This window comes from Populus euphratica, unplaced genomic scaffold, assembly GCF_000495115.2.
Source record: "Populus euphratica unplaced genomic scaffold, PopEup_1.0 scaffold145.1, whole genome shotgun sequence".
NCBI lineage: Eukaryota > Viridiplantae > Streptophyta > Magnoliopsida > Malpighiales > Salicaceae > Populus > Populus euphratica.
The window spans coordinates 422,661-438,177 of record NW_011500001.1 but is presented as its reverse complement, the minus strand read 5'-3'; the positions used below and the strand labels follow the sequence as shown (position 1 = coordinate 438,177).

At 26.8% G+C, this 15,517-nt stretch overlaps 1 protein-coding gene across 1 annotated transcript; it reads right to left on the bottom strand.

Annotated features, from left to right (window-relative positions):
• Positions 1 to 6,529: 6,529 nt before the first annotated feature.
• On the bottom strand, positions 6,530 to 7,435 carry LOC105140885 (uncharacterized). Its single transcript, XM_011047923.1, has 2 exons — positions 7,156 to 7,435; positions 6,530 to 7,073 (listed from the first exon to the last, which is right to left on the bottom strand). Exons 1-2 carry the CDS (start codon positions 7,307 to 7,309, stop codon positions 6,694 to 6,696), a joined length of 534 nt encoding a protein of 177 aa, XP_011046225.1. The 5' UTR covers positions 7,310 to 7,435; the 3' UTR covers positions 6,530 to 6,693.
• Positions 7,436 to 15,517: the final 8,082 nt, after the last annotated feature.

Sequence of the window (15,517 nt, the reverse complement as noted above, 5' to 3'; positions counted from 1 at the left end):
CACTAAATAAATTTGTTATTCTTCATTGCAGGGTTTGCAACGAAGCGCTTGGGGTCTATAGCCTCATCATGACCTACTAAACAGTGCAATCCACAGTGAAATTACTCACAGTTTACAGTAATTCACTTTATAGTACCAAACAATGCAATTCACGGTGAAAGCACTCACGGTTTACAGTAATTCACTCTATAGTAAAACACTGATTCTTTTTAGTTATAATTAATTATCAACTTAAACTAAAATGCATAAGGGATTTATTGTGCAAAATAAATAATGAATCTTCTCACATGACATTGTATACAGACTATTCACACTGTTATTTTTTTCATCTCTTTTTTTATATATATAATTTGGCCTTTATTAAACCAAATTATAGGTCAATTTGTTAGGAGAGAGTGAGATTGAAACATATGGGACCAAAATAAAAAACATGTAGGGAAAGAATGGCTTTAAAAGTTTAGGCAATATGTTTATTGTAGTTCTTATACTTTACAAATTATAGATATTGGATCCTTTCAGTTTCTAAAATTAAAGGGAAAAATTAATTTTGATCTCAAATTTATTTTCCTTATTTTTTTGGCCTTTGATATGGGGAGATGAGAGAAAGTCACTGAAATTCGATATTAAAGAGAAAGTTTTAATTTGCACTAATTACAAAAACCAAAATAGTTGAAATTGTTGTTAAATTGTTTCTTATAATAAGGGGGCTAATATTAGGGGTTTTTTTACCTTGAAATTGCCAAGAAAAACATGTTTGATCTTGGTAAGATTTTTTGTTTCAGGTTGATTTTGAGTTTTGAGATGTATTTTTAGGTTTTTTAAGGCCATGAATGGGTTTATCAAGTTCCCCATGATGTTTTCTAGGTGTTTCTGGTAAACAAAATGGCTTGAAAATTCAGTTTTCAAGTCAAAAAAACTATCAACCTTATTTTTCCAGCCACCACCAAGTTCCCCATGATGTTTTCTAGGTGTTTTTGGTAAACAAAATGGGTTGAAAATTCAGTTTTCAAGTCAAAAAGACTATCAACCCTATTTTTCCAGCTACCATAGTGACCAGAAATCGAGCAATACAAACAAATGTCATCTAACTCTTTAAAAAAAAAATTGAAATAAACAAAATGTGTTTAATTTTATAGTGAAAAGCCTAATTTAGTAAAATACACAAAATGTAAACACGTGAGGGAGTGAATGAGGAAGTAAAATTTTATTTATCACTAATGTATTTTTCAAATCTAAAGATATCAAAGAACACCAATACAACCCCACCAATTGAAAATTAAGCTTTTTAAATTCAACCCGTGGAAAATAGAGGGAAAGGATTAACAAGGTAACAAGAAATTTGGAGGATATGATATGGAAAAGGGAGAGCTATATTGGAAAGGATTAATATGGTAAGGCTTTTTTGTTGTTTTATTTCATTATTTGAATATTAACATTCGGTTTATGACTTGTGTTTGGGTTTGGGTTTGTTTTGACCTAAAATCAATATTTTAGAATTGTTTTAAGACTTAGGCTTGTGTTAGTTGATTATTAATATGAATTTATTTTTTTGAAACCTAATAAGGGTCCATTAAGGTTATTTAGGAAGACTATATATTGTTTTTTTGGCTACAAAAATTCAACATCCATATGTTTTGAATAAATTTTTGTTTTACATGAAACAATGATTTTTTTCTTTATTGGGATAAAGATCAACTGCTAACTTATTAAAGTATAGTTGATATTATTATGTCTTTCATACTTCAAGTTCTTGTTTTGCTATAAATTTCTTTTTTCAATACCTTTGTTTCTTAGGTATACCGTTATCTTTAGGTTAAGGTTTTTATCCAAATTTGAATTTCAACTTTCTTGTGCTGTTTATATACTTTATTATGGGTTTCTAAATTTTTATATCCATTTTGTTCGCAGCAAGAGACATGTGGCCTACCCCGCAGACTTTAGAACTTCCCTTTTTTTATAATGGTAGCGATGGTGTCAATCACCTCATGCTAGTAAAGGAAATCCAATAGTTTAAAGTTTTAGTTGTATGCTGTCTCATTCTCTTCTTTATTATTGTTTTGTTTTTCTTCTTTCTTTTTATGTTTTTCTTGGATTTGTGGTTGTCATGGATGGATATGTTGCTAGGGATGGTGTGGAGGAGCTCGTGGTGGTTGGTCGGCATTTGGTGTTGGTGGGGAAAAGAAATGAGAGATATAGTTTCTTCTCTCTTTGTTCTTCTATGTTTTTTTTCTCTTCTTTTTTTTCTCTAAATTTTTCAACACACTCTTTCTTCTCTTTGTCACTCACTCTCCATTTTATTTTTTTGGTTTATTAATGATGGCTAGGGGGTTTTATGGTCAAAGAGAAAGTTATAAGGCTAATTTTTTTTTTTTTAGTGGATTGGGTTTTAATGAGTGACTATGTTTCCTCTATTCTCTTTCTTTTTGTTTTCTCTCTTTTATCTCTATCTTCTTTTTTTGGCGAAAGTTTTTGGTAAAAAATATGAGGTTACATTTTTATTTTCAAGGACAGGATAAGGTTATGGTTTTTTATGTGATGACTCTTCTATTTTTAAACAATATTCACTTTTTTTATTTATAATCTAACTTATGAATATTCTTATCCTAAGTATATCATAAGAATATTACTATTGTAGATTTTTTTTCATTATTATTGTTTTGCACTTTAATTGCTCATCTATTTTGTTTTATATTTTAATTTCTTATTTTTTTATATTTTGATTTTTTAAAAAATCAATGTCAAGTAAATAAAAATAATAATTAAAAATAACAAAACAATGCAAATGCATCAAAAATATTTTTTTAAATTTTGATTTTTTGAAAAAACATCAACAAGATAAAAATAATCAAAATAGCAAAATGGGTGGGCAAATCATTGAAATGCATCAACAATAATTTGTTAGAGGTTTTTGCTTTTTTTTTCTTGAAAAATATTTTGAAATCGAAGGCCAAACTTTAAATTATGACAACATTGCAGGTAAATGTCTATTTGATTAAGTAATTAAGTGTTTTTAATTATAAACTAAATGATGTGGGGTTATATTGTACATTTACTTACTAATCACTATTCATTGAAATAGTGTTTTGCTTGGCTTTATTTTTTTCTTCTTTGATTTTTTTTTAATCAATGATTTTTTTAATTTTATCCTTTAATATTAGATTTTTTTTTTTTAGTTATCATACTCTCATGACATAGATCCCAGGTTTGATGGATTAACTCGGTTGATTCAGATTTTTTTCTTCTTTCAATGTTGTTGGTTGATTCAGATTTTTTTCTTCTTTCAATATTGTTCTTTAAGATTGATTTGATTGAGAATTAAACTTCATGAATTGTTTTGTTTACTTTTCATTAATTTATCCCAGTCTCATGACCCAAAATTAGTGTTTAACGAATTAACCCGAGTTGACTCAGGTTGTTTTTATGTCTTTTATTTAATTGATTATTTTTTAATTTTATCATTCAACATTGAGTCGGATAGGAATTGAACTTTATAATATGTTTTAATTTACTTTTTATGAAAATGTCTTTACCTCACGATCAAGGTCACGAGTTTTGAAATTTTAACTGTAATTAAATCAGGTTATCTTTTTTCTTTATAGGAGGTTATATCAGTCTCATGATTTAGGTCACGGGTTATAAGATATTGAACTTACATTTTATTAGGTTGTCCCTGTCTCATGATCCGGGTCAAAAAGTTTAGCGGGTTAATCTAATTGACCTATTTTTTCTCTATTTTTTTAATTGACTTTTTTTTTTCAATTTCATCGGTTAATATTGTGTTTGTTTGAGAATTAGACTTCATAATTTGTTTTAGTTTATTTTTTATTAGGTTATCATAGTCTCATGACCCGAGAATAATGCTTAACAACTAACTTAAGTTGACTTGACTTATTTTTTGTTATTTTTTAATTAAGATTTTACAAATCTCATCGTTCAATATTAAGTCCAATAGGGGTGATTAAGAATCAAGCTTTAGAATTTATTTTGATTTTCACTCTATGAGGTTATTTTAGTCTCAAGATCAAAGTTGTGGATTTGACATATTGACCCAGCTTAAATCAGGTTTTTTTTTTTTCTATAAGGTTATCTTGTTCTCATGACTCAGGTTATGAGTTTGGTGGATTGACTCAAAAATAAATTTTATATTTTCTTTTTAATTGTTTTAATTTGTTTTTCATTGGGTTATCTTGGTCCTATAACTTGGATTGCAAGTTTGACATGTTAACTAAGGTCAATTTTTAGTTGATTTTTTTAATTTTATTATTCAATATTGAGTTGATTTGCTATCTATTTTGATTTATAATTTATCATATTTTTATAATTCAGGTCACGAATTTGACACATTAACTCGAGTTGTTATAGGTCAATCAAATATATTGTTATTTTAATATTAAAAAAAATATCATCTTAAAATTTTGTTTAGTCAAATATTATTTTAACGAGTTGTATGGATTATATTTTGATAAGTAAAGTCAACCAGGTTACATCGAGTAAACCTCCACACAATTTTTTTCACTAGAAAAAAATATTAGCAACATTTAATATTTTTTAATATTTATAAGAAATTTAACCCGGTTCATCACTTAGCAATAATTAATCATCTATTATACAATGAGATAATGGGTATGTAAAAATTATATATAATTAAATTTGTAAAAGTTATTTTATATGGTAGAATATTATCTTCAAAAGAAATAATAAACCAGTACAGTTTTTCTATCAATCGAAAATTCAGAACATCTACCAAAATGATATCATACTTTTTCAAGGGGAAAAAAAAAAAACCGTAACCCAAAACTTAAAATAAATTACTTACAAAGTAGGTAAGGTCGGCCAAATCTGGAAAATATTGCAATCAGCTAGGTGGCTTTTCGAGAGAGCTCAAAATGATGCTCATTGACTGTATTAATTATTATTCTTTTTATTATTATTATAGAAAGAACTTATTAAAATTATAAATAAATAAATAAATTTTCGATTTCTATAATATTTAACCTGTAGTTTTTATTATTTTTTTCATTTCTTTATTTCTTTATAATCTTAATAGTTATTTATGCAATAAAAAATTGAGAAAAACATAACTAAGTCATAGGAATCAAAAGACATGAGCCTCTAATTAGGGAAAAAAACCTAGTTAATAATGTTCTTGAAATAAATTATACCCTAATTAGCAACCCTTTTCCTTTAATTAAATTAGGTAATCATTTGTGGGGGCAGAAAGGTTACACAGTGAGCTTCCGATTATGCCCCACCACAGGCCAACAGCCTATTATTATCTCGAGCATACATGCTGACATGATCAAGATTATTTAAAAAAGGGCTATATTTAAAAATATATTAAAATAATATTTTTTTATTTTTTAAAAAGTTATAATGTATCAAAATAAATACTAAAAAAATTATTTTAAAATAAAAAATTTAAATATTTTTAAAATATAAAAACAAATTGTATCTAAATTAGATGAGACTTAAGGTGATAAAAGGGAGTTCATATTTTATTTTTAATAAAAAACTTAGTTTAGTCTCTAAATTATATATTCATTCTAGATTAAGTGCAAAATCATAGATTTTAACAATTCCATCCCTGAGTTTTTAAAATATTTCTCAATTAGGTACGTGATAATGTTCATTAACTTTCCCATCAAATTTATCACATTCTTCGAAACCTCAATTCAGTCCCTAGATTATTCATCCATCCTCAATTATACCTTAATGTTATAAATTTTGAGGATTTGGTCATGATATTTTTAAAAAATTATCAATAAATCCCTTTGTTCACGCTCTTTAACTTTCCCATATAATGTTCTGCATAAACATGCGCTCTATATGGGAAATGTTAGGAAAAATCGACAAAAGGGCCATATTGAGAAATACAGAAGATGGTGGGACCTAATTGATGAAATTTATAAGTTTGGGAGCCGGTTGAGAACGGGTATTAGTTGGAGACTAAATAGAAGTTCCCCTTTTTTTTCGGTTTGAGAGAATCTCTTTACCCGACATCTCATCACGCCTTCCACTAGTCTTTGGTTTAATATAATAATTATGCTAAAGCAAGGGCAGTCCAAGAATTTCCTTTATTTTAATTATTTAGTTTAATCATGACCCAGCCAGCTGTTCTCATACCCGTCTCGTACGCGGAAGAAATCACAGAAACGCAGGTGTCAATTTGTGATTTTTCAGCTGCTCCGCCACCAAACATTCTGATTCCCACCATCGTTGCTTGACCTGCAAACCTTCAAACAAACAAAAATAAATTAATTAGAACAGCACGTATTTTTTACCAGTAAATTGAAAGTGGCTTACACCTTCTTCTCTTTTTCCTAAGCCCAAAGAATTGGTCCCAAACCGAAACCCACTCACCTGTACGTGTCAAAAGCTCCACTTAACAAGAAATTGAATTTGTCCTCAATGGCCGACAGACGGGTGGTGCCTAAAATGGCACACAGGCGAAACAACAGAACCCACTCCCTCTCTTTTAAAGGCCATGGATAAAATATTGTCCGGCGACTAAGTATTTGGTGGTGGAGGCAAAAACAAAAGATTTGATTCTCATATTTATATAATTCCAAACACACAAATTTACTCTCTTTTTTTAAAGGTCGCCGTCGTCATCATCTATTGTTCTTTTCTGTATAAAAAATAAACTAATTGACTAACTCCAGCGTTTGGGAAATTCAATATAATCTTCCAGTACTAATGCCAACAACCGCAACACTGACTGCGATGATCATGACGTAGGAGTTCTTGTGGACGGCTTGGACTGTAGCGACGGCCTTTGTATCCGATCGGAGGGGAAAAACGGCCAGATCGGTAATGATTAAAATCTGAATTGGTGGGTGAAAACTCGATGCTGGAAGCATTCGAGGTCGGGGGAGAGATTTTCTTGAGCGATTTCGGAGGAAAAAATATAGCTCTAATCTTGGAACCCGGACAAGATCTATCGTATTCGGTAATCAAGTTGGTTAATTCCTCGTCCGATTTTACCGAAATCAATGTCTCCAAGTCTCCGTTTGGTAATGGACACCTTAATTCCACCGAAAATCCACAGAATTCACCTAGCTTCACCATCAACTCTGTACAAAAAAAAAATCAGTATCGAGCTAAATCAAAATTAACCTAAAAATTAAGTGTTGATTAGTGAAAAAAATAACAAACCTGCATAGGATATAGAACGATCGACTGCAAGAACTCTGGTCATTCCACCGACGTAACGGAGAACACCGTCACTGGAACGAGGAAGCAATTTCCCGCTATAGCTACATAGAAACTTGAGAGTTTCTGCTTTTGTTTTATTGTCAATCATCACCATGTTCTCTGTTTTTTGGGAGTGAAAGTGAAAAAGGAAGCTGATTGTTCGAAGAGGTTTCTAGATAGGAAAAGGTTGGGAGAGAGAGGGAGAGGGGGGGAGAGAGAGAGATTGTAGCTGCCCTGTCTTTCAAACAAAACCTAGGCTAAATCGGAGGGTATAAATAGGAGTATGCGGAGGCTAGTGTGGGACCTACACGGAAATCATGAGGTATTAGCAACTTGTGCCGGGAGCGCTACAAGAAGGTTGAAGGGCGAAGGAGTCTGGCATTCACCATACGTTACCGTTTTGAAAAATCCAAATTATATTCGGATATTCGAAGCGGTTAGAGAGGGTTGGCTTGGCTACGAGAGAATTGGGGGCGTGGTGGGCCCTAGTCTAGGTTAGCGTGCTGCTTTCTTGTCCAAAGGGGCGTGGACCTACTTTCAAATTAATTTTTTCTTTGCCTAATTACGTTCCTTTTTTGTGGGACACCATTAATTATGCTCTTGGTTGTTTCGTAAATCATGGGATTTTCTTGCCAACCATTTATTGGTGTTTATTAATATAGTGTAATGTTTATTAATTCGGTAATTGATCTCTTAAGACTGATTTTTTTCTTACAAAATAAATAATAAATGCTGCACGATTGCTTTGTTATCATACAGTAATTGTATGATAATTAATTAATTAATTAATAAGATTAATTGTCCCAGTAGATTTTTTCATATATAAAAACTTGTACTGGTTAAAGGAATCTCTAAAATATTATCGTAAGATTTAAGATGATAATAATAATAATATAGCATTTAAAATTAGGAACTTAGTATGATAAAATAAATTAGATCCATGAAAAATATAACTTTTCTTTAGGAGAAATTTGTCTATTGTCTTTTTAAATTTAATTAATAATAAATATTAAAGTTAGGAGTGACTATTTGTGAATTGATGTGTAATTTTAAAATATTTCTTACTTATATGTCATTTTCTTAGGTGAATTGAATAATCAATGCATGTTTGCAAGTGTGCGAGACATTATTTTTAAAAATATTTTTTTATTTTTTGATATCATAAGCATATTAAAATATTCAATAATATAAAAATTTAATTAAAAATTAAAAAATTTTATTCAATAATATAAAATTTTAATTAAAAATTAAAAAATTTAAATTTTATAAAAACACAATACAATTGTAATACTGAACATCCTGACAAATTAAACTCCATTTTAAAAAAATGATAAATTCTAGACGCATCGAATCATAAGAGTAAGGTAGGAAATTTTGAAACAAATTCAGTAAATAGCGTTCTTACATCGAATCATAAGAGTAAGGTAGGAAATTGTGAAACAAATTCAGCAAATAGCGTTTTTAAAAAATTAAATATTTAAAAAATAACCCCAACCAATTATCTATCAAAACTCGCCTAAGCTCACCAATTGCATTAATAAGAGGAGCGGGTAATAAAACTGATTCTCCAAGCAGCCGTCTTCAAGAAGATATCTAAATTTAAGAATCAAGTTTACTTTTACGCGTTTTCTACTCATGAAATAACACTGCTATCTGCGCTGCCACGGACAAAGGATTAATTAGTGATTAACTCTCTATTAATGATATTTTATTTTTCTTTCTAAGATATTTATTTAATTTTCACAAAAATTACTGTACAGTATATGTAGGACATGTGTTGACACACCACCCAATGTTGGATGCATATTGCTTTTTAAAGTTTTTTAATGTAAAAATATATAAATTTTTTTATATTAATATATTAAAATAATCTAAAGCTAAAAAAATTAAAGCTTTTAGAAGCCTAATCCAATCATAATCTCAAATATCTCTTAAATAAATATTTAATATTATAATAATTTTTGTGGTTATCATAATATTTTTAATTAAATTTAAAAAAAAAAGATTTGAAAACATGCCTATTTAAAACTGTTATGAAATGAATTTTTACATGTAAAAAATAAATAAATAACAAGCCTCCCTGAATGCAAATAGGTTATTTTAGTTTTTATAAATCCAAAGTTTGAAATGTAATTATATGGAAGATCCAATGCAAAACACAAAAGTTATATAACTTAATAAAAATATTTCCTTGTAATTGGAAAAAAAAGGAAAGGAAAATAAAAACCACCACAATAATAATGATATTTGAATCTAGAAATTTACAGTGTTTAATATTATAGTAGTGAAGTAATTTTTTGTTTGGAAAATGATATTTGAATCTAGAAATTTACAGTGTTTAATATTATAGCAGTGAAGTAATTTTTTGTTTGAAAATATATTAAATTAATATAATTTTTTAATTTTTAAAATTTATTTTTGATATTAATACATAAAAAGTATAAAAGTATAAAAAGATATTAAATTAAAATAAAATAAATCAATTTTTTTTAAAATACAGTTACAGCACAAAACCAACAATGCCTTGTTGATTCCTTCCATAATAATTTGCTTCCATAACAAGTCTCACCAGAAAAAGTTTCTTCTTTGCGTTTTTGTTTTTTCTGCCTTTAAAAGAAAGTTTTGAGTGTGTCCAATCTCTATACAGTCAAATGACAAGCCCAGATGAAATAATTTGCATCCCTTCTGTAATACTTCATGTCAACATATGCTCCATGGTATATGGTTAAAAAATAAAATATTTTTATCTAATATTTATATAAAAATATTTTTAATTTACTTGGATTAATTTAAATTGATTTATAAAACTTGCATGAATAATTTTTTTTAAAAAAAGCTGAATCCTAAATTGATTTAATATTAAAGGATTAAATTAATAAAAAAATATTTAATAAAAAAAATTAAATAAACTCGAGTCAACCATACAAGTTCATAATGAAAATCATGCATATTATTAGATCCAATAAATTTATTCTTCTAGAGATTATTGTGTCAAACTATATAGTTTAAGGATGAAATATAGAATTTAAGAAACATTAACTATTTCACTTTATAGTGATTTGTGAGATGATAAATAGTGTAAAAACTACAATAAACTAAAAACACTTACTAAAAAAAATTTAAGCGAACTCAAGTTAAATAAAAAACAATTCATAATATAAGTTATGCATGTCATCGATTCAACAAAATTTTTATCTCATAAATTATTTTTTATTTAATTATAAGATAATCAAATACATGATAATTTTTTTGTATAAAATATTTGTTTTAAAAAAAAATGATAGGAGCGTGGGGCTAATATAACCAAAGTAGATTGGTGATAACAAAATGTAAAATGATATTCTTTTAGTTGAAAAATAGATAATCAATAATAAAGAATAATTTTGTATTTAAAAAAAATAAAGTACATAAAATAAAATAAAATAATAGTCATATATTGTTGATTAACCCTTTAAACTTTTTATAGAAATTAAAATTTCAACAAGTCTAGCCCATGATCCAAAAAATTTTATAACCAAAGAAATTAAATTTATTAGGACTGGACTCAAATTTAAATTGAAAAATAAAATTAAATATATTTTATGATTCTTATTTTTATATCCTTCAAGTTAAGAGTATTTTAAGTAATTTTTATATTGATTTTTCTAAAATAGCTTTTAGATAAAGGATATTTGAGGTAAATTGCACTTGGTATATGTATAAATAGACAACAAAGTCACCGAATCAAACACAATAACAAAAATAACATGCATACAAGCAAATAAGAAGAAGCAGAAGAAGGACAACATGAGCCTAAAAATCAAGAATAAATACCTAAAAATTGTCTCAAAAAATTCAAGTCCATCAAAAAGCAAATAATCAAAGTCTTTTTGTTTTTCATCAAATTAAATTAAGTTAAAAGCATGTTTGGTATTGTGGTAGCTGTTGTGTTTATGGTTTGAAAAAAATTGTTTTATAAAAAGTACTTTTAGTTGAGGTTGGTGTGAAAAAATAGGTGTTTGGTTAAAAGTGTGATTGAAATTAAGGTTAAATAAAAAGTAGTTTAATGTGTTTGATTAAGAATGTTTTTGAAATTGAGATTATAAAATAATTTTAAAAAATATATATTCATATTGATGATTTTTAATTTAAGTATTATATATTTAACTATTGCTATTACATCATGAAATAAATAATACTTTATATAAAATATTTTTTATTGTTCTATTAAACTATCTATAATTCCAATACGTGTGAAATATATTCGACAAGGACTACAATTTTCACAAATTTCTTAAAAGCGTAACAACATCATGTAAAATATAATTAAGAACAAAATTAAGATTGCGATCAAATTCTGTAAATGCGACGTTATCAAGTGATTTTCATCTAATTTATATTTTCATTGAATAATATTTAACACTAATTTTTTGAATAAAATACAATTAAAAATAAAAAAAATATTTTTTTATTTTGCTGGGTCGAACCCGGTTCAATGCATTTTTAACTTTAATAAACCTAGCTGACTTGAGTTTTATATCTAACTGGATGAAAATTAATTTAATTAAAATTAATCAATGAAACAGGTTAATTTATGAATCAATTAAAATCAGAATAAAAATTAATTTAATTTTAAAAAAATTAAATCAAAACTTTATATTTTAAATTAATTTGAGTTAATTCATTAAACTTTAATGTTGGGTTATAACTATAATAACAAGTTAGGTAACTTTTGCATTAATTTTTTTAATAAAAAATCATGAGTTATGTAACTTTTGCATTTTTTTTTTTAATAAAAAATCATGTTTACATGGCATTATAAATAAAATCATGTTTATATTAAATATTACTGTTTATGCTAAATATAACACAGATGATAAAGATTTGTTATTAATTTATGATGTAGAATTATTTCTATTTTTTGGATATAATTATTTTATAAAATAATGATATAAGTAATAAATACAAATAAACCTTGCTCATAATAATTAAAAAAAAATACCTAGTATTTCGGACTTCCATGTGTTGGTTCAAGCCCTCAGCAACAACAACATCAATAAAAGCATTGTATTGCATTAATTTTTAAACATGAAAAGTGGAGCATGCTCCACTATTCATCCATCTCATCACAAGAAGCAGCTCCTTGCTGCTTCTTGTAACCCGCAGCCGTGCCATAGTTAATGATGGGACCCATTATTAAAAAATAGTGATAGGAGCATAATCAAATAATAAAAATTGTGACAACGGGTGAACTTTACCCGCAATCATAATACCAAACACCATTAAGATGTAAAGTTTTTAAGCTTGTGTGAATAATCTTCATCAAGTCAAGTCAAGTTTTTCATCAAAGCTTTTAGACTCGTGTAATAATCTTTATTAAGTCAAGTTAAATCAAGTTAAGATTTCACACGATAAAAATTATCGTACTCATGTTAATATCTTTCCATCCAAAATAAGATCTAGATTTGGCTATTAATAAGATAATTAATACATGTGAAGAGCAATATAAGAGAGTTTTCACTTTTTTATGTAATCAAATTTATTTTTGTAATTTTAACACTAATTTTAGTGTATTTTTTAATACATGATTTTTTATGTGTACACATGCAACCCAGCTCATAGACTATGTTGTTATCAAATTTTTAACCTAAATAAAAAAAATAGCAAAAAATATTAAAAAACAAAAAGGAGCACGGGCTTATGGGCCCGGTGGCCCAGCATGTCTTGGCATTGAGGAAAAAAAAAACAACTTAGCTCATGTGTCTAAATCTGATTTTATTTTTTTTATTTTTTAAAGAGTAAAAAGACTTGTTATCTGTCTTTTTATTCTTTGAAGGAAGATAACATATGATGCGTTGTTTTCTGTAAAATCCGGCGACCAAAGTTTGTTAGAAAAACAAGTCCTTGAATTGTTTTTGCTATAAAAATTCATTTTGATTAAAAACATTTAAAAAACACCCTAAACACCTTAATAAATATATAAATGGTTTAAAAAACCCAAAAAACAGCTCAAAAAATGAAACAAACCTAAACTAAAAAATATTTTTAATGTCAGATCTATCTCCTCGAGTAAAAAGAAAGAAAGAAAATCTATATGAAACTGCCTTCATCAAATAGAATTTATTAACATCGATATCATTTTTTTTTTATAGTTGGAGTTATCATCAATGTCAAATCAAGTCAAGTTTTTCATCAAAGCTTTCAGACTCGTGTAATAATCTTTATTAAGTCAAGTTAAATCAAGTTAAGATTTCACATGATAAAAATTGTCGTACTCGTGTTAAATTTGGCGACCAAAGTTTGTTAGAAAAACAAGTCCTTGAATTGTTTTTGCTATAAAAATTCATTTTGATTAAAAAAAATTAAAAAACACCCTAAACACCTTAATAAATATATAAATGGTTTAAAAAACCCAAAAAACAGCTCAAAAAATGAAACAAACCTAAACTAAAAAATATTTTCAATGTCAGATTTATCTCCTCGAGTAAAAAGAAAAAGAAAAAATCTATATGAAACTGTCTTCATCAGATAGAATTTATTAACATCAATATCGTTTTTTTTTTTTTATAGCTGGAGTCATCATCAATATTGATTTTATCTTTTTATATTGGAATCCAATAAATATTTTTCTCATCTCATAAAAAAATATTATTAAAAAATACAAAATTTTATACTAAAAATAACTTTTTGACATCTAAAAGTATGGACCACCTAATAACTAAAATCCAAATTACCTTTAATGTATTTTTTTTATTGTGATGATAGCCTTGAAAATTGAAATATTAATAGTTTAATAATTATATTCTAAAATGCACAATTTAATCGATATATTTTTAAAATTATATTAAAAAAATCGATAAATGTATTTAAATATTAACTCTAACATTTGAATAAAAAAGATAATAAAGGAAAGGGACTTAACATTTTTTTAATGGGAGGAGGGGATATGCAGTGGTGGGCACGTAGAGGGATGCGTGGCATTTGCTGGTGGAACAGTTAAGATTCTAATGCAGTCAGGCTTGGACACGTGGAGATAACATCATCTCCGTTGGCATTCATGGGGGACCGTAATTGTTTTAATATTTGTCCACTACTATCCTCAAAACTGACAGTGATTCCAATAATATTATATCTATTCTGCACCGATTACGGTATTGTACTGATGTCCTGGAGTTTCTTTTTTTTTTAAAAAAATATTCTTCTAAAAAATATATTAAAACATATTTTATTTTATAAAAATTTATTATCATCATCAACAAATTTAAAATAATTAAAAAAAATAATTTTAAAAAAATTTCAAAAATAATTTTTTAACAAAAAAAAACAAACGTTGTTTTCAAGTCCGAGATTCTTATCTCATGAATTATAGAAGGGAGAAGATAGGTAGTGAGATGCTGACATATTTAGTGATTATCATGAAAAGAACATAATATTAATATCCTAAGATCCATATCCGAAACTATATTTTAAAAAAATTCTCATAACTATGGTTAACAAAAGAGAGATTAGATTTGGGTTCTTTAATTTGGATGATGTTTGTTTTCTAGGTTTAGAAAAATCTTAAAACTGGAATATTCATTGGTACGTGGCTTATGATTTGATGTGATTGATTTTAAATTTTATTCTAGATTATTTTAAATATTTTTATTTTATATAGTTTTTATTTATTTATATCCAGAGAGAAATATATTTATAGAATTATGGGCTCTGGAGTGAATACTCTAAAATCCAGCATTCAATCATTAGATTTTAGCTAAACATTAATCCTAATTAGATTAAGGTTTTTAGTACTAAAAAAACTTATTTAAAACTCGTTTTGCTATCAATTATAATTTCTTTTATGAATATCCAGATTAAACTATATTGGTATCAAAAGAAAACTAAGAAAGAATATATTACTTTTATATTCATGACTTTCTTAAAATAATGATAAGATGATTAGAATTTGCCAATTTTAAAAATAAATTCAAGAAATAAATAAAATAAAATTTTAAATCAATGAAAGAGAAGAGCAAGGAAGAGAACACAATCAAAGCTAATAAAAAAAAGAAGGTTTTCCATCGTTGATAACTTTGGACATAAGAGAAGGAATTCATCAACGGTTGAGAAATTCATTAACCAAGGTTTTATCTTTATTTTCTTCTTTTTTGCCTTTAATATTTCATTATGAATTCTATAAATATTTTAATTTTTAATAATCTTATCACAAATTAAATATTATTTTTTTAGATTAATGTAGATATTTAGACCAGTTTATGCACATTATGACTAATCTCACGAGTCTTAAAGTTAACAATCATGTAAGTTTTCAGTGACTATCATACGAGCAACCAAATCAAAAATT

Bases quoted from the DNA above. Each gene is read 5' to 3' on its own strand.
- LOC105140885 (XM_011047923.1), bottom strand. From the start codon at position 7,309: ATGGTGATGATTGACAATAAAACAAAAGCAGAAACTCTCAAGTTTCTA. The intron at 7,074-7,155 runs GTTTGTTATTTT...TTTTTTGTACAG, and splicing joins TCGTTCTATATCCTATGCAG to AGTTGATGGTGAAGCTAGGT.